This window comes from Opisthocomus hoazin, chromosome 5, assembly GCF_030867145.1.
Source record: "Opisthocomus hoazin isolate bOpiHoa1 chromosome 5, bOpiHoa1.hap1, whole genome shotgun sequence".
Taxonomy (NCBI): domain Eukaryota; kingdom Metazoa; phylum Chordata; class Aves; order Opisthocomiformes; family Opisthocomidae; genus Opisthocomus; species Opisthocomus hoazin.
Genome location: NC_134418.1, coordinates 71,768,139 through 71,790,328, shown reverse-complemented (window position 1 = coordinate 71,790,328; position 22,190 = coordinate 71,768,139). Strand labels below are relative to the sequence as shown.

The 22,190-nt window shown below is 38.8% G+C and overlaps 1 protein-coding gene across 1 annotated transcript; it reads right to left on the bottom strand.

Annotated features, from left to right (window-relative positions):
* Positions 1 to 2,208: 2,208 nt before the first annotated feature.
* Positions 2,209 to 21,333, bottom strand: ANXA10 (annexin A10). Its single transcript, XM_009940470.2, has 11 exons — positions 21,255 to 21,333; positions 18,750 to 18,844; positions 14,272 to 14,385; positions 12,385 to 12,475; positions 11,763 to 11,842; positions 7,776 to 7,829; positions 7,560 to 7,653; positions 5,966 to 6,061; positions 5,244 to 5,302; positions 3,065 to 3,187; positions 2,209 to 2,277 (listed from the first exon to the last, which is right to left on the bottom strand). The coding sequence occupies exons 1-11, from the start codon at positions 21,292 to 21,294 to the stop codon at positions 2,209 to 2,211; spliced, it is 915 nt and encodes a 304-aa protein (XP_009938772.2). The 5' UTR covers positions 21,295 to 21,333.
* Between the last annotated feature and the right edge of the window lie 857 nt (positions 21,334 to 22,190).

The window sequence follows — 22,190 nt, the reverse complement described above, 5'->3', positions numbered from 1 at the left end:
CCCGCCTCGTCCCGCAGCCCCGCTGCCTCCAGCTCGGCGGCGCCCAGCCCAGCCCGGCCGGCGAGGGAGCCGAAGACCCCCTCCGGCTCCCACCGCCAACTTCCCAGGAAGCGCAACACGGCGGCGGGGGGGGAGGGGCAAGGAGGGACGGCGGTGGCGATTGGGGAAGGAGCGAGATTGACACCGCCGCTTTCCCGTCAGGACGGACCGGGGGGGAGCGAGGCCGTGCCGAGGGGGCGGGACGGGGAGCTGCCCGTGTGTGACCGGCGGCCCGGGGCGGGGCGCCGGGCGCTGGGTCCCGCCCCCTGCGCGAGCGGCGGTGCTCCTGGACGCCTGCTGGGCCCTAGCGCCGCTGCCGCTGCCATTTTGTGAGGGGATGGCCGCGGCGTTTCAGCTCTGCGTGCTGCGGGGGGGCCTGGGGCTGTCGTGCGGCGGGAAGCGGCGCGGGAAGAGGGCGCTTGCGGCTGAGGGAGCTGAGCCCTCACGTACGCAGGGGGTCAGAGCGAAGCGACTCCGCAGTGTTGCTGCCCGTAGCGACCTCCGACTCCAGCCGCGGAATCGCCATACGAGCTGAGCGCAGGAGCTTGGCGGTGCCGACGCGTCCGGGTGGTGCTCAGCTCCTTCTCACCTGTGTTTTTAGTTTATTTTCCCTCAGAGAACCGCTCCTTCCAGAGTTCTGGCTTAGTGATTGCATTGCTCACCTGAAACGTTTTGAGATGTGTCAAACAACTGGAATTTTAAGTTTATTGTAAATCAACAGATGTGCAGCGTGAAGTCAGCACTTGCGAAAAAGCGAGATACGCTGGAAATGGCGTTATTTTCGCAGGCTGAGGGAAGGGACAGGTGCAAACAGCACAAAAGCAGCCAGGTATCTGTATGTTTTTATGGTAGTGCTTTGTTCAGTGGTACTGAGCTATACTTGCAGAAAGTAACTATTTTAAAAAAAAAATCGAGTTTCTGTGTCACGTTGGACACCTTGTAGCCGGAGGAGAAAAACGCAGGGCAGTGACTTGGGCGGAGGTTACCAGATCTCCCCTTGCTGATGTGCCTTTCCGTAAGGGCGTGGCGGGAGGCGCGAACGCCCCGGCGGGAAAGTCTCTTCGAGGAGCTGCGCCCGGCGGGCTCGGGGGGCGGGGAAGCGGTGTCGCGGTTTCCTGGGGGTCGGGGGCTGGAGGCCGGGCTCTGCCGCCTTCCCTCGCTGCGGTGCGGGCCGTTGGCACCGGGCAGGATCGGGCTGCGTTTGCTGGTGGGGTGCTGGGGAGCGCCGCGTCCTTCGGCCTGGCTGGGAGGTGCAGTGCTGCCTGCCGCTAAGCCAGCCCCTGAGTTCTACTGCCCGGGGCGTCCTGGAGACACCTCCGTGCTCAGAAGGTCGGTGTTCAATTAATGATTAAAATGAGATCGGCGCAAATGGGATTTCAGGGTTTGATTCTCTGGAACTTCTCCGCTCAGAGCTATGCAGTGCTTCATCTTCCTTCCAGGGGTTTCCAGTGTGTGGCACTAAACCTAGAATGGTTTGGGGTACTTGATTCTAATTCTGTCTTTCGTTTCAAATGGAAAAAGGGAAATGCCATTAAGTATGTGCTGCTCATGGCAGGGAGGTTGAAACTAGATGATCTTTAAGGTCCCTTCCAACCCTTACCGTTCTATGGTTCTATGTGGGCTAAATGAAAGAGAATACGAAAACACTCTTTGATGACTGACTGGCAATAGACTGGGGCAGATGCTTAGTTTGATAGTGACTGAAACAATGATGTTGAAGAGCGTAAAGCATGAGGTATAAGAAGTAAGAAAGAAAAAAAAATACTTAAAGGAGGAAATCATGGTGCTAAAAGTAAATAAAGCAAAAACATTTTTTTCTCTCCTGTGTGAAAGTGAATAGGAAGCTTCTTCCAGAGCCTGTTCTCTAATGTTTGGGAAGTTTCGAGACTGAATGATAAACATATGCTTACATGGATTTATTTCACTGCTTGCTTCATTAATTTACTTTAATCATAGAAACAGAAATATTAATTAGAGCTAGGGATAAAACCATGTTCCTGCCAACATTTTTCCTGTCTCAAGAAAGATTTAATATTAGCAAATCTGTAGCACTGATTTTTCTTTTCTTTTGTGTAGAATAGGGATCTCTTACAGTTAATGTATTGTGTATAGCTTCACTTTCTATTTAAAATAGATTTACACAAACTTCAAAGTTCGTTGTCTTCATGCTTAATAATCTTCAGCATCACCGGCACAGATAGCAAGTAAAGCACTCTCATAATGCCCCGAAGCAAAATGCTGCAAGAAAAAACCCCAACATTTCAGTGACTATACATTTTCTTGTTTTTTCTTCTCTTGGTGTGCGACAAGGACTAGACTGATGTTGTAAGGTTTTGTAAAATATTACAGTGTTTTCATAAGGGTTCTAGGGCAAGTTTTTTTTTTAATGTCACATACCTTGGGCTTTGATTGCTTGGGCACCTAGAAACAATCTGCCTTTGAAAGGCTGGATCAAACTTGTTTAATACTTCTCAAATTCAATACCAAAAAATCACGAGCAATTTCTTACAGTTACTGCACATCTTACAGTTGGATTGCAGCAGCATAAAAAAGCTAGAGTGTCTTAGCAAGAGTAATTTTTATACAGTTAAACAGCGTCAGAGTTTTGTTTTAAGGTACAGAGTACAAGAGGAATAGTTTGTCTGAAGGTTGATACTACCTAAGTGCAAGGATAAAGCCAGATTCTTATCTCAGTTTTGCACAGAAGTGGTATCAGCCTAAACTTGCAGGACAGTGTGAAAGAAGATGGTATCAATTAGTGTAGACACTGTTCACACAAACTATTCTTCAGCATACACTGTCCTGCTCTGTTTATATCCTCCTCTTGCTGCTGGGGAGAGACAAAATCACATACAATGGGAGTGAGCTGAGAATTCACTGCTTGCTTGCTGAAGTCAGACTGAGGCACTGAAAAAGAAACCCAAGTGACTGAATAGAGATTAACCCTCTGTATTTTTCTGATAGGGCTTGGCACAGTCTGTGTGGTGCCAGTGCTGAATATATGCAAAAGTGTATAAAAACTTACTTTAATGTCATGAAAGAGTGATTTCCCATATCTCTCTTTGTATCGCTGTCGTATATTCATCAAGTCAATCTCACTCCTGGAAATGAGGATCCTTATAACTGTTTTATTGTGAAACCCAAAGTCCTAAAAAGAAAAGAAGATAAGAGGAAACTTGACAGTTTGACAATATACGTTTGGCTATCTGTATGTGCTCATATTAATGTTTAATAGATAAACCAATTAATTAGGCTACCGGTAAAGATATCCTCAATTTTAAAGGAGTCTGAGCATTGAAAGGTTTTATCCTACAGAGTTTTCACATACTCAGATAACAGAATTCATGTTACTGAATAACGAGTTTCTCCACATATCAGTGTTTTAACCATGCACTGAAATTTTTAAAAAGAAAAGCCTGATGAACTTTTTCAGTAGTCTTAGGTATTCAGTTTGTAGGTAGCGGTTGTGGCTGTCGTGGAGTCCATTCAAACTGTGTTGAAGTCAGTAATCTATTTCACAACAGCTGCTGCTGAACGTGAATTCAGCAAGAGTTTTAACCATTGATTTAGAATTTACATAGCTTGTATTCAGCTATGTGGTGTTTTAACTGTTGCGAAGTAATTTTTCATATTGTAATTGTGTGGAGAATGAAGACATCTAGTGGCCATAAAAGAAATCAAACCAGATTTAGGGTTGGAATGACTGATGACCAGTTTAGATTGCTTAAATCTAAGTCATAATTTTATCAACTAGCCATTGATACTGAAACCTTGTTTTCCAAAAACCAAGTAATTAGATATGTTAAAAAGCTGCATATAGAGAATTTATACCTGTTTGTTGGCTAGATTAAAATCTGTCTTATAAACCATTATGGTTTGTGATTTCAAGCATTAGAACCCTGGGTGGATTTTATTATATTGTATTATAAATGGACATATAAAAAGCTTTTGGTATAATCTGGACATGACTGCAAAAACAGACACTTAAATTCTTGCATTTCTTTTGAGAATTATCTGTTCATTAAAAAAACTTGAGAAAACAGAGTAAAATATTAATTTTAAAAATGCAGATGTTTATTCTTAATCATTAAAACCTTTTTCCTGCCTCACATACATCATCTGACTGTAATACAGAAGGAAACTATTTATGTGGTATTTCTTAAAAATGAGATTTTAACTTGAAAAGTGGTCTTGATACAGGACCTTTGAGAAACGTCACTTTTCCTGACAGCTGGTATTTCCTGGTACTTTCAGCAAACCGTTTTCATGTTGTGTGCCAGAATCTTCACTCAGACAAAATACTGCCTCTTACTCTCAGTCCCCTGGGATTTTCCTTGGTTCTTTGCTGCCACTGCTGCTGGTTTAGCTGAAACAGGGGACAGCACTAGTGGCAGCATCTGGAAGAGGATACTGGGGCCCTGCTGAAGTGTTGCTGAAAAGTTTTGTTCAATAGTCCTGACATGAATCCTGTATTTGCCATTCTGCTTTAAGATAATACATCACGTTTTACCTGTGGCTGGCTTTTATGACCATCTTCTAAAGATTACACTTAAAATATTAAGCTTAAAAGATTATACTTTATTTTTTGTATAACATAATGCCTCGGTATTTTCAGTAATGAATGAAAAACAAAAAAAAATGTCTTCAGTGGCCTCTGCTAGGAAGAATTTGTAGGTGTTTCTTTACATTTACCCACATTTCTTCTTGGCACTGATTTGTTTTAGTATGTTAGCACTTACACACAAAGAGAAAAGAACCTGCGTATATACATGCAGCCCTACAAGAAAATGTGGCCATTTGGTTTTTTGTATCATTAATTTATGTTTTAGTTGTTGGTGAGGCTTACTAAATCTCTAGAGACAAAAACTGCGTAGTAAGAAGAGTGCACATTGAGTTCTGCACAGCAGGGGGAGATACAATCCATAGAAAAGAAAGATTTTAAATTAAAAAATTGACAAAGTTACCAGACAGATATTTTTTTAAGGAATCTAAATATTTCACCCTTTACTGTCACTGTTAAATCCTAACTGTTGCTTCGGCACTACTGCTCTGAAATTTATGTAGGCACCTACATTTTTAAAACACGCAATCACACCTTAAAGATTGAACAGGCTGATTTGTAAGTACTTGTTTAAGAATAATCAAGCAAACAAAAAAATAGGGAAGCTGCTTTTTATGAAATGTGAAGAAGAAAAACTACTTACGTGAATTGCATTATAAAGCCTGTAGGCAAAGTAGGAAGGCTTGTCACGCACACAGAGAACTAGGAGAGAAGAGATGCAACGGGGAAACATAAGATCGTTATAAAATAATTTCTATTGGCTTTGGGCACCTTGAAGTATAAAGCTGGGTAGTGCTGTCCATGACAGTTTAAAATTAAGCTACCAGTTTGCACAAACTTAACTATATTTATAATTTTAAAAGTCTGGTACTTGTTTTGGGTGGGTACTCATTGCTGTTTCATCGAAGGGCTTGTTAAATATCAGTGAATATGCTCACATGACATCTTCATAGAAATGTTATTATCCTTATTCTATAAATGGAAAACAAAGGCAGATGAAGCTTGGAACTTGTTTATATACCACTGGAATCTTGAAAACTTTTCCAGTTATTTAATATGTGTAGAATCAGTTGGTAATGCAGTTATTTGCATTGATCACACAAAATTTGTTATCAAATAAAGAACAGGTACTAGTTCTGCTCAGCAGGAATCCAGTGCTGCATATATACATTTCCAGATTTACACAAGCATGGAAAAACTGTTCAAATATTCTTTTCTAATTATCTCCGAAAATTTAATTACAGAATACAGGAGAGTAAAGTAGATAAAAATATCAGAGAAATAGTATTCTTGGTGCATCAGAGATACCATACTAGATATTTTTTAAGAGATTACTGCTAGTATAAAAGAATATTTTTACGTTACCTATTGCAACCAGTAATTCTTGAAAATATCCATCATAACATTCGTTAATGGCATCTACTATGTCTTGCCCAGAGATATTTTGGAACTCCTGGAAAACTAGGGGGGAAAAAAAAAAATCTTTTTTTTATTCTAGTTCATTAATAATGATCAGCTTTGCCCTTTTTTTCATGCTTCCCCCCAGTACTATAACTATTGTGTTTATTTTTTTCCCTATTTATTCTCAGTGTTTCATTAAGTTTGTATCCCCCAGATAAGGCAATCTAAATGAATAGCCTGAAACCTGGCTTCTAGGATATTCTCTCTCTGGGTGCTCCAGTATAAACGGAGAAAGGAATATAATATGATTTGAAATAAAATGAATATATGCCAAAGCCTCTGTTTCACTGGAAGCTTTAATAAATTCTCTATCTAGCAATATCTGTTTACAAAACTTGGAAGAATGTCATGTCATTAAGGCAACTGCCTTGCTCAGCTTGGCTAAAACTGCTCAGAGATTCACAGATTGTGACAAGAAGCCATGGCATGACATGAGTAACATGTCAGCCTCCAAACATGGACACTCTCTGGATGATGCAGGCATCAAGACTTACACAAATATACAGGTTGTGCTTATTCCTTTAGGGAAGGAGGACAATTTTGAACTCACTGCTTACTGCAAAATTTACAGGGGGCTACACTGCAGGCAGAGCCTTCAGATCTCTGTTACAGAAAGGGAGTAGAGCGTAAGCAGGTGTGTTACGTTATGTTAATCCTATCATCACTAGTCTTACAGAAGTCATGACAGAAGAATTAATTTGTTGATCTGTGACAGCAAAGTCATTCTAAGCTACCATTAGAAGTTGGTATAAGAAATACAGCTGGCTGCACAGTGATAAACTTGTCACCGAACAGACTATTTTTCCACTGCAGAACACAAAGCATCTCAAACTTGTCACCAGATACAACAGGTTCCTTTACTGCAGTGGAAGATCTGGATGATCTCACATAGATTTCTTGCAATCTGAAAATATGTCTGATTATCTATTTTCAATAAAAATGTCCCATTACGTGTCTGTCTCTGTGTTCGTTACAAGAGAGCAGATGTGGACCCTGAAGTGCTCCCATGAAAAACTTCTTTGAAACTTCTGGGGAAAAGCTTCAATACAGCGATGTGTTTTCACATACAAATGTTTGTTAAAAATACTCCAACTGCTTCTCCCAAGGTGCTTCCACTCATAGCAAAGAATTACTTAGGAAAAAATGAAGAAAATAGTTTAAAAAAATCCGCCTTATCCTGTTGTGTCGTGTGTAAACTCAGTGGATCCATGGCCTGTGCCTTTCCTTGTTCTTGCATTCTTCTCTCTGTTATTAGGCATCCTGATGTCTGTCTGTTCTCCCTACAGCTGTCTGCAGTCATCAGGCAAAGTTCAGTTTTGCATTACTTCAAAATCCCATTAACATTAGTGGGAGTCTGAGAGCTCCAGCAGTTCACACTTAGGTTTCAGGCTGATACCCTGCTGCACACTGAGCTTCTTGGTATGTAAACCATGGCGCTATTAGCAAGTCAGATTTTTCCTTTCCACTCTATGTTCAAACAGCTGAACCGCTGGATTACCCATCCACAACTGCTGGTAACTCTTGTTGCAGAGAATCATTTGCAGCATGTTTTTGTGTTCGCCTGTTTTCCGCTGACATGCTTCCCATAGAATCTAATATATCAGAAAATGAAAAAAAACGCAAAAGATTTTAAGTAAAGTCCTAAATCACTTTCCAACATTTGTATTTGTTCTTTTTTTTTATGTTTGAGAAGCTCACATCTGACTATATTTACCATTGCATCCTGAGCAGCTGTAGAAGGATCTGCGTATCCCTCCATCCTTGTTCCCTGGGGGAAAAAAAGATATATTTCTTCAAAAGTTAAATCCTGAAAGACTATAGTATAATGAAATTGTCTCTATATGAAACTGTGTCATTTCCTGAGATAACACATATGGGCTTTTAGATTGGATCAGTGTAGTCAGTGGTTGAATTTGCAACTGTAGAAAGTATCTTCAGGTTGTCACATTATGTCTTGATTTCCTCTAAGTAGAAGAACTCTGAAATGGCAAGTGGTCTTGTGAGAGGAAAAAATGGGGGAAGGGGATAAACCTATCCCATTTTTAGTCCCATTTTAAATAAGCTTTTACCTTACCACCACCATCCCACCATCATTTCCAGTGTTGTGGATGTTATATTGCTTACTATAATATGTAACTATGAGGGGAAAACAAGGATGAGAGTAACATTTGCCATTCACTGATTAGTTCTTATCAAAATGCATATTACCAGAAGAATATTTTCTCATTTTTTTTTCTCCCTGCACAAACCACAGAAGTAAGCACATCAAATAATGGAGATTTTGCTTGCTCATAATTATTGTCTAAAATTAAGGTCCAAGACTAGGAAATTGTTTGACAACTTTGAGACATAATCCAAAGAAGAATACTTCCAATTTTCCCATACATTTAATAGCTTTTCAGTTACACAAATCAAGCTGGTATACTTTAGTAAACACACTAAGATCTGAATTATGTAGTTGTTAGAAAAAGAGAAGAGTACACAACTTTTGGAATTGCTTTTTTACCCGTAATTGTCTTGTAAGGATACAAATCAGCCTGCTTGTAGAACTATTAACAACCTCAAGCTGCACGTAATCACTGCCTTAATGATACATGTTTGAAGCAATTTAGTTTAAAATTTACAGTCATTTTACCCTATATGCGAAAGTGAGGATTAAAATGATGTATTGGCTGTCAACTGGTAGAATGATTTGTAGCTCTTTCATGGTAAAAATGTTAATTTGTATTTTAATTAAATTGTAAGAATTTCACACAGTGGAATTCCTAGTAACAATACAAATTACTTGAAGGAAATTATGCTAGAATGACTGCGTAAAGTTACATACACGAGAAAACACCAGAAAAAAGACAGACAAGCAAACAAGAAAATAAGTTAAATAATACTCTACATGCATCAAATGCCCACTTTCCCCAGTAGCATTTAACAGTGACTACGCTTGTCACAGTATGCTGGAGGATCCCACAATATGTATAATTATTTTTTAAATTGTACAAAATGATAATATTTCAATTAATACCCAAAGAAAGAGAATTAGAATAAAAATCTCTGTGTGTTGTACTAGAATATTAATGAGCCTGAATTTATAACTGTTAATTTTAGGAAGGACTATAACCTATAATTTCTAATCTGCCTCAGTGTGGACATAGAAACCATAAATATCACACTATAGTGATTGAATAGATTGCTTTCTGTATATGAAGCACATTTACTTCTATCTGTAGTCAGATGTGTGTGTCATCAGTCCCAAGATTTAATAGAAATCAAAGAAAAGGGTGTCTGAAAAAAGCACTAAAAGATGCATTTGAAATGTTATAGACTAATCTTCTGTAAATTGCATGGTACTATAGCTAGAAAGGATATATTTTTGTGAAATATCAGTGAGTTCAGATGTAAGATCATATCCAAACACGGATGATTCAACTAACAATCTTCAGGAGTATACAGTGTGACTGAGAAAAGTTGGAATTTCCTGCAACTCGTGTTTGTTTTGAGAAAAATAGCAGTTAGATCTTGTTAGCTAAGAAGTTGCTTAATTTAGGCCTCTTTATCAATACCTATGGTTTAAGAAAGTAAGGACTAAGTATGTAGTCTCAGATAATTTATTTTGAATTTATTCTTTTGACAAGTAAAATATGTCCCATGGTTTTAATAATGAGGAGAAATGAGGTTGCTTAACCTGTAGCTCTTCATTTTTAAGCAAGGAAGAATTTTAATTATTAGGGGGAAATAACATCGAACGTTAAAAAAAAAGCTTCCTGTTTATAGCTTCTACATTTGAATCATCTGCTCTTTATCTCTGTACCTCAGTGAAGTCTGCTGCTATTTCAGATCTTTGTGAGAAACATTTTTTCCCCAGACACACTTATATAAAGATACAGATGTACTTTATGTATGCTGTTATCTTCTGGCAGTCCTTTTGTCATCATTTGTTACTCTGGTTTACAAAAGATTTTTAAGGTAATGAGCACAGTGACTACAATGAGAATGGGAACTCGTGATCTGACAAGGATGACCAACTTGGCTGCATAAAACTACAGATTGGTAAAACTGCAAAAGTTGGGGTGCAATAGCGGCAATCCGTTCGCCTGTGTGCAAGCACACTGTGATTTAGTGTGTGCACTAGCACAAAGAACGTAATGTTTAAAACAGGGAACTATTTAATACTTGCTTTCATAGTCAAATGTGGGTATATCTCCATTTTTACATAGTGCCTAGACTGGATTGTGAACTGTGTATTCTAACAGCGGAGAAAGCAGAGCTTTAAAAATGAGAATCTCATTTGTACATACAAGTAGACTTCTTTTGAGATGAGGCGGATTGAGCAGAGGGTCAGCGGTTGAATATCCAGGGCCCTACTCAGTAAAACAGTCTGTTCACCTTTGACTCCATCTGAAAGCCAAAGTCAAAGTAGAGGAAGGAATTCAAGTTCTCTTCTGCTTCTGCTTTCCCCCCTCTCTTGTTCAAAAGTGTAGCCCTGTTGAACTAGCTTTAACTACAGTCACCTTAAAATTTAAGACTTCTCAAATAGTATCAAAAGTTACTATTAATTTTTTTAGAAATGTAAGTCACAGAATCACAGAATCACAGAATCACAGAATAGTAGGGGTTGGAAGGGACCTCTGTGGGTCATCTAGTCCAACCCCCCTGCCGAAGCAGGGTCACCTACAGCAGGCTGCACAGGACCTTGTCCAGGCGGGTCTTGAATATCTCCAGAGAAGGAGACTCCACAACCTCCCTAGCCAGCCTGTTCCAGTGCTCCGTCACCCTCAGAGGGAAGAAGTTCTTCCTCATGTTCAGACGGAACTTCCTGTGCCTCAGTTTGTGCCCATTGCCCCTTGTCCTGTCACTGGGCACCACTGAAAAGAGCTTGGCCCCATCCTCCTGACACCCACCCTTCAGATATTTGTAGGCATTTATAAGGTCCCCTCGCAGCCTTCTCCAGGCTGAACAAGCCCAGTTCCCTCAACCTCTCCTCGTAGGGGAGATGCTCCAGTCCCCTCACCATCCTTGTAGCCCTCCGCTGGACTCTCTCCAGTAGCTCTTCATCTTTCTTGAACTGGGGAGCCCAGAACTGGACACAGTACTCCAGATGAGGCCTCACCAGGGCAGTGTAGAGGGGAAGGAGAACCTCCCTTGTCCTGCTGGCCACACTCTTCTTGATGCACCCCAGGATCCCATTGGCTTTCTTGGCAGCCAGGGCACACTGCTGGCTCATGGTTAACCTGTCGTCCACCAGGACACCCAGGTCCCTCTCCGCAGAGCTGCTCTCCAGCAGGTCCACCCCAAGCCTGTACTGGTGCATGAGGTTGTTCCTCCCCAGGTGCAGGACCCTGAACTTGCCCTTGTTGAACCTCATCAGGTTCCTCTGTGCCCAGCTTTCCAGCGTATCCAGGTCACGCTGAATGGCAGCACAGCCTTCTGGTGTATCTACCACACCTCCCAGTTTGGTGTCATCAGCAAACTTGCTGAGGGTGCATTCTAACTCTTCATCCAGGTCGTTGATGAAGAAGTTAAACAAGACTGGGCCCAGTACTGACCCCTGAGGGACACCACTTGTCACCAGCCTCCAACTAGACTCAGCGCCGCTGATGACAACCCTCTGAGTTCTGCCATTCAGCCAGTTCTCTATCCACTTCACCGACCACTCATCCAGCCCACACTTCCTGTTAAACAGTCATACTACCTGTTTTCACAGTACCTGAGCAAGGTTCATGAGCGTATCTCTGAAGTGTCCTGAGGTCTCAGAATCGATGTCTTGTTGAAGATCATTGTTATATTCTAGGTTAAACCAAAACCAGATAATCTAAGTCACAAATGAACATGCTCTGAATAGTACTAATGAAGATTAGCAAACAAAAGATAAATAAATAGGGTGCAAATACTCGTCCATTTTCTATGGTGATTTTTCCACAGTAACCCGTGCAGGTTCTACGCAGAGCAGCCATCCACGGGTGCAGCCCCACCACCACAGTTGCTGCTGCTGTGCAGCACTGGGATACTTGGAAACGCCCTGTCAAGGCAGGCGAGTGGAGTGTCCAGCCTGAGTAAGCACTTTTTGAAGTAAAACATCTTATGTACTTTTCTGAATAAAGTATGTGAATGTTTCTGAAAATTCTTAAATGTGGCTTCCAGGTATTTCAGATGCCATAGGCAGCAATATATGACATAGTTACAACTTTAAACATTTTGCTTCAGCCTTTTGTATATATTTGTGGGAGAGGATGGGGAAGGGAGCCAGTTAGTACTGAGAAGTAATTTTTGTAGTTCTGTTCACAGCACACATAGTACAACTGCTGCTGTACACTTGTAAAAAACATTACGCATTAAGTAGGCTTCTTTCATCTGGAAAATCTCCATATTTGATCTTGAGGCTAATATGTCGATTAGACATCTTTCTTCTGTGTCTGCTCCCTGGGTGGAAAGAAGTAAATGTGAAAAGATGTTGTTAGTCGAAACCATAGCTTTTAGAAGAAAGCAGTGCTGCACTTATCAGAAGTAACTAAAGAACAGCAGTCTGTGCTGGAGCAATGCAGAGTACACTTTTTCACAGTCTGCATGTCTAAATAGAAAATGACTTAAAATTAATAGTAGAACCCTGTGTTTCAAATATATTCCTGCTTAATCTGAATTGCAGCATGTACATTAGCAAGTGGGGAATGAAGCAAGACTGGAGTTGACCAGAAACATAATGGGAAGAATTTTAGAGCTTTAGTAAGAGTTTAGGATTTACTGAAAGAAATCAGATGCAAAGTTTGAGCGTACATCCCCAGCAAGTGTTCAGGCAATCTGAAGTAGATATGAGCACAACCGCTATGTTGTGCTGCTGTGTTGGTTTTTTGATTTATTTTTGAAGGTTATGGTCTATAATGTCTCCCGTGAAACTTGGTATTTAAGGGAAGCATCATGGCTGTACATACAGTGCTACAAATCACTATATTTTCCTACAGGATTTTAATTCATTTTATAAAGTTGCATTGACAGAAGATACACTACGTATGCTGCTTTTTATGTGCACATGTGTAGTGTTTGTGAGTATTTTACATTTGGGATAAATGGCAGAGCATGACATCGAGCCTGAGACTGGAGACACACACGGCCTGTTTTTTACTGTGGCCATATGAATCCAGATCAAGATAGAATTCTATAAGAAAGGTTAACTTTGAGCTATATTTAAAAAAATATATAATTTTGGCAACCTTGTCAATAAAAGTCATGCTTCCAGTGCTACCAATGATATTTCACAATGTTTTTAATGCCAACTATAATTAAAAATATAGCAGTAGTTCTAAAAAGTGCATTGTTTTAAGTGTGTGAATGACAAGATAAAACAGTGTTAATTTTTTTTTTTGGAAGGGATTCTCAAAATATGGAAGATAGATCACCTTGCTCATAGTCGTATAATCTGGGTCTTATTTGTGACAGTGGACAGAAGCAAGTATTCATGTAAAGAAAAGAAAAACAGTGTTGAGGTCTGATATGCCTTCCCATCTTCCAGAAATTGTCAATTTAGTCAATTCCTGAGAAGGAATTTGGCAAGGATTGTTTATTTTCAATAACAGTGGACCTGTTTGCTAGGCATTTATTGAAGTTCTTTACGAACTGATTTGTGCTTTTGGCCTCCACACTTCCCTGAAGGAATGAATTTCACCATTTAATTACGTGATCTTTGAAAAATATTTTTGTTTGTTTCAAAACTTCAGTGGTTTAAGGAGCGCAGGCTCATATCCTGGGAAGAAAAGGGGAGATTTTCGTCAAAATGTGCAATCAGTTCAATTTAAGTGGAGTGATCATTGCTTTGTCACAGAGTAATTTTTAAGTGTTTATGTAAAGACATGTTCTGCTAAAGAAGCATTGGTCTTTTCAGAGGTGGGGGCTGAGTGCATGGTGCTGGCTGTTCAAATTAATGTTGTTTGTAACGTACACAAATGCTTGTAGGATCAGGGCCTTACATTTCCCTGTATAAATAGTTCTTCAATTACTGAGTTTACCATGGGTGTTAAATAGGTCATATTTGTTACATGACATTATTTATGCTGGTTTTAGCACACCAATGAATAACCTTCCTATAGGGCTGTATTTCTGATGACCTAGTGTACTAACTTCCAGCAGTTTATAAACCATTTAACTGTCAAAAAAATCAGTTTAATATATGTTCAGTATTGTAATTGGTGACTGTAACTTTAAACAATTCTGAATTTGACAAGTACCTTCAAGGCATGCCAGAGCTCATGGGCATCGTAGGAGGCAGGTGGATACATCAAGCCAACCATTACTTCTTTGAAGTGATGAGAGAGATTCTCTTTTAGGTCCGTTATCAGATCCTTGAAAAGAAAAAGAAAATGCGTAGACAGGATTATTTTCATAGTCACACTTTATGAAGACAGCTTAAAAAAAGTATGAGTGATTTTCTCGTAAATGAATAAAGATGAACTGTCGAAGATGAATTCTGGCTAAAACTAAGTAAGAAAAACATTCTTTTAAATAGGATCTGCTTCTTCTAATAGTGTGGGTGAGGTGACAATAGACACACAAGCCAGTAGGCCCCACAGGATTGTTGATTTTCGGTTCATTAGAATACAGAAGAAAATTCAGGGGTTTAAGTGAAACTACTACTTAAAGGCTCAGAAACCTGAATACCATGGCAGAGCATCTGTAGCTTCCCGTGGTGTGTTCTCTGTGTGAATCTGTGGGACCTAAGCACCTCTGGAAGTCAAATCCCATAGAATAGAGGCGATTTCTTATGCCTTTTTCAGTGTTACTATGTGAATAATTAAAAAAAAATCCATATTGCTCCTAGTACATAAAAATATCTGCTTTGGATAGAAGGTTACGTGTGTTCCAATTTATATATATATTACATTCAAACTGAATTCACTACTTTTGACAGATGCTGGATTAATAAAAAGGAACCCCCCTCCTCCCCCACATGTGTCTCAGTATTTGCCTGCCAGGTAGCTGAATAATGGATGAGAGTTCTTCCCCACTCTCCCCGTTGCTGGTAGCATCCTTCAAAACACTGCAAATGCCACAAGCTTGTTAGTTATTCTGTTGCTGTTCCTGATTAAGAGGATACTTGCATGCTCCTTTTTTTTATGTTTTGTGTGCAGCACTAGGCAGCTGTCAGATACGTTCTGACCTAAGTCTGAATTTCAAGGAGTACCAGAAACTGTTCCCTTGATATAAACTATTATGTTTTCAGATCGTCCTTTTTTTCAGGCCTGTACTTTGGTTTTGATACGTATCTGAATATAATTAAATTAGTAGCTAGAGTAGCAATGAAGGAGGACATATATACATTAAAAATTGGATTTGTCATGAAGAAACATACGCAGTCTTCAGTGAATGCAAATTAGATGCATTTGACAACCACTACATCACACACGGAATAGAAATTAATTCATTAAGACATTTCACTTTTGACAAAATGCCTGTGGGAGAACGGATTAATAATACAAATGGATACTAATTAAAAATTACTCCTGCAATCAGAACTAAAGGAAGTGAAGAAATAAGAAAAGACAACTCTATGTTGTCATTATTAACATTTCCTAATTGTCTCTGCTATAAGAAATCCTCAAAGGCTAATTGTAAGAAGGAATCTTAAAGCTTGTCAGTATGTCTGAATCAAGCAAGCAGTTCAGGGTTTTGTTTCCTTTTCTTATATATTTCTCCTCCTAACGTGTCAAACTCTGTATTTGTCAAATGAATGGCCGTAGTGGCTACCATATTGAACAGACTGAAGTGAAATTAAGAGGGTGGAGGATTGGACTGGTAGGTTTACCACAGATTAAACTGAGAAGGCTATAATTGTTGCTGCCTAGCTGTCTGTCTTCTCTATCCTGCAGAGTTTACCGGTCGTAAGCTGGGACTGCCAAATGGCACATTTGCCCAATGCAGTATATCCATTAATACAGATGGCAGCCAGTGAATGCGATCACAGAGGTGTGCTAAAGTATCTTCTGAAGTGTAAACTGCAGCAGTTCAGGGCGAGACGCCTCCCAGTCTGTTTGGCAGTTCCTGCCCAGGACAGCAAACTTTTGAGGGATCAGTCAAGTAAACTGCATGGAGCACTAACCAGATTAGCCGTCTCAGTATATCTGCTGTCACAGGTGAGACAACAAAAATCAGCATCCTGTTGCATCTCTGAACTAGATCAGAGCTAATTCCTACTGACCCCTGTTTCCACGTGGCAAAACGTAGAACTAGGTGGGGTTTTTTGGAAAGCTGTCGGGAGTATCTTGATATCCCTTGCGCTTTAAACTACACCCAGTGCTTAATGGATTCATTCAAATTAAAATTGTGGGTGTACGTACAAGATGTTCCATGAGTTTCAGAATTTTCTGTAGCCTATTGCTGGAATATAAAAATAGTTTGCTTGCATTTTCCTTCTATTATCATTCATGGTTTTAGAGATTGAAAATCTTGAAAATTACAGCTGAGGTTTTCTTCAGCTTTTTTAGTTCTTCTAGATCTTTAGGTCTGTGGCCACTGGCTTTGTAGCACTTCAGGTTGACTGAATTTGGCTGACAGGTATAAATTTAAAGCTGATGTGGCTTCATAGGGACTTATTTGTTTATTTGTTTGTTTATATTATTATTTTGGATTTGAAAAGAGAATCCAAATAGATCAGTGGTGAGCAAGTCAATAATTGTTCTCTTTGAATACTAAATATGGAAAATCATAACACCATTGCTGAAGGGCAATTGGCAATTCTTTATTAAGATACCTTTAGTGTTATCTCTGGGTCATCTTCATGTGTCAGAGGGCAGAAGTTAAAAAATGATACGGAGTTTTTAAATGTTTTCCCTTGTTAAAATGATAGATCCAATTGAAACACTCCAGAGAAAACGTGAAAAGAACCTAGGCAGCTGCTATGGATGGCGTAGAGAAGGAGCACCATCCAGTGATTAAGGAGATAAATGAAGACTTGAACAGAATGGGCTTAGGAGCTTTGCTATCACAAGCAGCTTTGGGTAGCTTGACACGATTCAGTTTTCTGTAAGTAAAACTAAAACTCAGTGAGGAACGTTGCATGGATAAACACTGAACGTGTGGTTTGCATGTGTAATGGTAACCTAATAAATACCTCATAATAGAAAACCACTTTTAATCATTCAGATACAGATGTTTCAATCATTGTCACAGTGTTTGCAAGGTAAGGATAGCTGTGATTCAGTTATTGTTCTTTTATGGACTATTTAAAACATACTCATCCATTCACGGCTGTATCTAAAATGTCACAAATATTGTGCGTTTGAATTTTGTAACAGTCCAACTAAAGCCAGGGATCTCCTATAGGTGAATAAAAACACAAAATCAACCCACTACACTGACTAAATCCAGTTTCTCTCTTTCCCCCAGTTCTAGGAGAGTAAGGGGGTGTTCCAGCATATTCAGAGGTCAACAGTTGTGAGGTGTTTTGGTATACAGGTGGCTCAAAGACTGTTTCTGGAAAACTGCTCAGCTACCCAAAGAAGAATACACGTAGTGCTAATAGACTGGTAGCTAACAGACTACAGCATCAGCAGTTAGTGTGGAGTTTTTGAATGACCTTTCCCTAGTTAACTCTAATTAAGGCTGATGACTGTGTGGTAGGATTTCTGCAAACTCCCTGTCCTCATTCACGCTGATCTATTCAACGGCAAGCATGCACTGACCTTCAAGGCATTTTCCAGTGGGCCATTAGTTTTTCAGGCTTCAGGAAAAGAGGAAAACTGAATTTTGCCTAAAATGTTTGGCTGGCTTCTATTAGGGGAAGAGTGCGTCTGTGCAATTTAATCACAGCATTTTTCTTTAGCTTTCCAATAATATCTACTTTCATACAGCACTTTTCATCGCTAGATTTCACAAGGATTTTACAAAGGGTGTTGCTATTATTTTCACCCTTATGTAGCTGGGGTAACTGAGGAAAATGCAGGCATTGCAACTTTCCCAAAGGCATTTGGTTAGCAGCGGTACATCTGGAAATAGAATGAGGATATCTGACTCTGTATGTGTTTGAGAACTCATATAACAAAAATTACCTTGTTGTATACAGTAAATATGGATAAAATGCATTTGGACAAAAAAAAGGTAACTTACTATGTATTCAAATTTTTTGAAACACCTTTCAAAGAATCATAAATTTAACATTAAGCAACTCAGATTAGTATTGTACTTAGGGTATAGACGGGATTACATGATATGAGGTCTGAGAGTGCCACTGCTTGAGATGAGAACATTGATCAGTGCTTGAATAAGGTACAACTACCTGTAATTGCTGGTATGCTGTTTTTCTTTGGTATTTCAAGCCAAATACAATACTATTTTGTGATGTATTTAAAAAAACTTGAAAAAAGTAATGCAAAAATCCCCAAAAGCACATAGAGAAAGAAACAAGTCTGTCCTGAAATTCTGGTTTTGTCAATAGAGGAGGAGAATGAACTGTAGAAGAAGAAACTTTCCATGTCCTTTTTTTTTTAACGTTGTATGTGGCAGACATACTTCTACTGCTAGATAAACGACAATTTGAAACCATCACAGGCATCAGTAGTTACATGAGCAAAGTTGTATGCCAGTCTGTTGGTGCCAGCCAGCTGTCTGCCAGGCTTTTGGTTCCAGTGACTACTGTGAGAGAAGGGCTGACCAACCACACAGGAGACGGGAGAGACAGAAGTAATTGAAGTACAAAATGGCTCTGTCATACCCTGCCATACATGTCTCTGTATGCCTCAGCAATCATAAGCCGCTGTGAATTGCAACGCTGCGTTAGGATATCAATCAACACATCTTTTTCACAACCTGTAAAGAAAATACGACACAGACTCTAAATTAAGAAAGAGTAGTCATTTACTTACATTGATTAGTGTTCAAGAACATTTACCTAATTTCTTGAAAAAAATAGATCAACAGATGAATATCCCACTGGTATTTACCATCATCAGTTATATTTACTGTGCTTCGGTGCATTTCACTTGCTGGTGTAATACCATAAAAAATTGAAGTAGTCTGTTATTATCAGATGCATCACCATCTCTCTCAAGCTCAATGGATTTGAAAGCATCAATAAAACAGATACAGGCTTTCATCTATTCAGAACTAGGCACACTAGCAGAATTTGTGGCTGAGCCTGGGAAGTATACTTGTATGCCCTGTTGATATTGATTAAATTGTCAATTCAGGATTAGGGGTCTCTTATGGGGATGACAAATTGTGGTCAGAACATTTGTTGCAAAACTGAAAGATATTTGCAGAGGAACTAGATAAAATAAGTGATGAAGTTTTAGAGAATACAATATTTTAACCAATTTCCAAGGGCATTTTGTTGAAGGCTACCTATGATCTTTTGCTTAATAGCTGGAGAGTACTGCTAAACTTCTATAATGAATCAGTATTAACTGCTTACGAAAAAGAAGATAACGATTAACATATTCTGAAAATTATTTTATAATTCAACAATTTTTTTGCATCCCAAAAGTTGCACTTGGTCATTGTAGATGGCTCAGCATTTTAGTGACATTACAGCGTAGATGTATCTCCAAGTGCAAATCAATTGACTTGACACATTTGCAGCGGAGATGAAATAGGCTTGTAAGTGTGGGGATCAGCTCGTATCTGAATGGAGTAGGGTAGTCTCTTATGTTTGTACCAGTCATTGTTATATAGGTGTACACATATATATATGTATGTTCCAGATACACATTCTGTACCTTTTACAGCTTTGTTAGGCAGATTTTATCATATAATCTATAACTGACAGATTCCATTTTGACACAAATGTAATTGGACACTGGATACATTTTTTCTTAACTTGGCAGAGAAAGTCTGTATTTGGTTATTATACACCAGGTTTAGTTCTTTTTCTTCTGGATCATCTAGCCGCAATCACATCAACTTTTAGCTAGGCACTGATTTAACATCAGTCTCATTAATTTCCATCAACATCACAAAATGGAGGTATTACTGAAACTCTGTGCATAAGGATTCCTTTTCACTTTTCAGAAAATAATTGTCACCAGGAATCTGTACAATTTCTATTGTCTCTGCAGTAAAAAATGAGAAGAATTCAGGAGATATTTAAAAACCAAAATAACTTTATTAATTTGTGTAATACCACTGGTATCAGTGGGACAACATATGTGACTGAACCTCCTCACAAGAATGAAGGTTTTGTGCAAGATTCAGGGTCAGGGTGTCAGTGCCTGCAAAGGCTATGGAGACTTAAACTCCTCTGAAGCTGAACTTTTTATTTTGTCTGTTATCCTTGAAATTAGAACTTTTTTTCTATGTACTGTGATAGATAGATTAAAACTGAGGTTAATGTACTTGTATTTACAATATTAAATGAAGAGAATCATCTCTTGAGTTGTCATGTTAGCAACTTTGCGTTAAAAGTACTGTTTCAAGTTGAGCAAAATGTTTAAAACTTTTCATCTGTAGTCAGTTTAATCAAAAAGATGCTTCAGATTCCCTTTGATCAATAACACTTATTGTGGTTCATTTGACATTAAGTCTGAGTCCTCACATTTCTATTAAACCGAAAACAGAATGCAAGATTTGGTGCTGTACAGCCTTACGAAGGGGTATAAAAATCCTGGTACAGCAAACAATTTCAATGTGAGGAAAATGTTTCAGATAGTAAAAAAAAAAAAATCAATATTCTAACCCTCAGCAATACCAACAATGTTCAAAAGGAAAACACAAAAATCTGAACAGGGAAAAATGCTTTGGTGAACACAATTTTTTTTGTACATAGGCTGGAAGCAAAAATTGCTCCTGAGTGAAAGATGATAGAGTCTTTAAACTTCCTACTCCTTTTTTTTTCCCTGATGACTGATTAAAAAGACTTAACTGTCCCTGGTAGTAGTTAATTGTTGAAGTTATAGTTAAAAACCTTTAATTTGTTGGCCTTCACTGTAGTGACATAATACAGAATTCTGGTGTTTTTTTTCTTATTTTCTCAAGGAAAGCATTCATTGCTGTAAGTGTTGGTACCGATTTTAGATTAATCTTCATCACCTCTTAGCTCCTGTAAATGCAAATACATGATTTATTTGGACATCACCAATGTGTCTTATTGTGATGCCTTGAAGAATCAACAGATACATGGTGACACTTTTAATTTTATGAGTTTTTATTTTGCTTGATGCTTGTTATTTTATGAGAGCTTTCTGAAAAAAAAAGGTGTGTTAGAATCAGTCAAGATACTCACTAATTCCCTGTAGGGCTCCTCCTAGCAACTGAGCATCCATAATAGGGTTAAAATTTGGAGCAGGAAAAATCGTTCCTTGTATCTGCTAAAGGAGAAAGCAGCCTTTAATCAAGGTGGTTTACATCTATAACACTGCATACATAATTCTGTTGAAAAACAACAATCACAACATTAAATTGTCTTTTCTTCATCGGGAACAGTTTTTAATTTATGAAACAGAACTTGAACTTGCAGTAAGCCCTAGGAAGACAGACCATGTTTGAGGAAGTTGCCACGAGCATGAGTTAGGCCTGAAAAAAAAATTTAATACTAATTAATTTTTTTTACATTAAAATCTAACCACATTTTTGCTCTCTCTTTCTCAACCTTTTTCTGAAAATACTATTCTATCTTTCAGAGTTAATCCATGATATCCCTGACAGTCTTCAATATCTATTTCTCATGGTATTTCTAATTTGAAAGGACTAGTGAGAAAATGATGAATGAGATACATTTTTTAAAGAACTGATGTTACTGCCAAGTGTGAGAGATCTTTCTGATATGCCATGTAGAAGACAACACCATTTTTCTAGTTGCTTTGTAACTGATTAAATTACTGTCAGTTCATTCTCAGTGATACTTTTTCATGTATTTTTTCTTATTATGTTACAAGAAATCTGTGAATAATAAACAGAACTGATGTACTCATTTTAGTAGAATCACTGACCAATACGTATACAGAAGAAAATAACTGAGGTTGAAAGCTACTTAGCACTGTTCTCTGGTTAATCTCTTTAGTTCCTCTGAGGATTCTACCTGCTTTTCCAGACTTAGCAAGTATAAAGGTTTTTATGATGATTCCTGGTCTTAGTCAATACTTCTGATTAAAATGACACTGTTAACTTGCTGTTTACATTTCAAAGAATAATGGGATATATTTTTTAAATACAAAGGGGG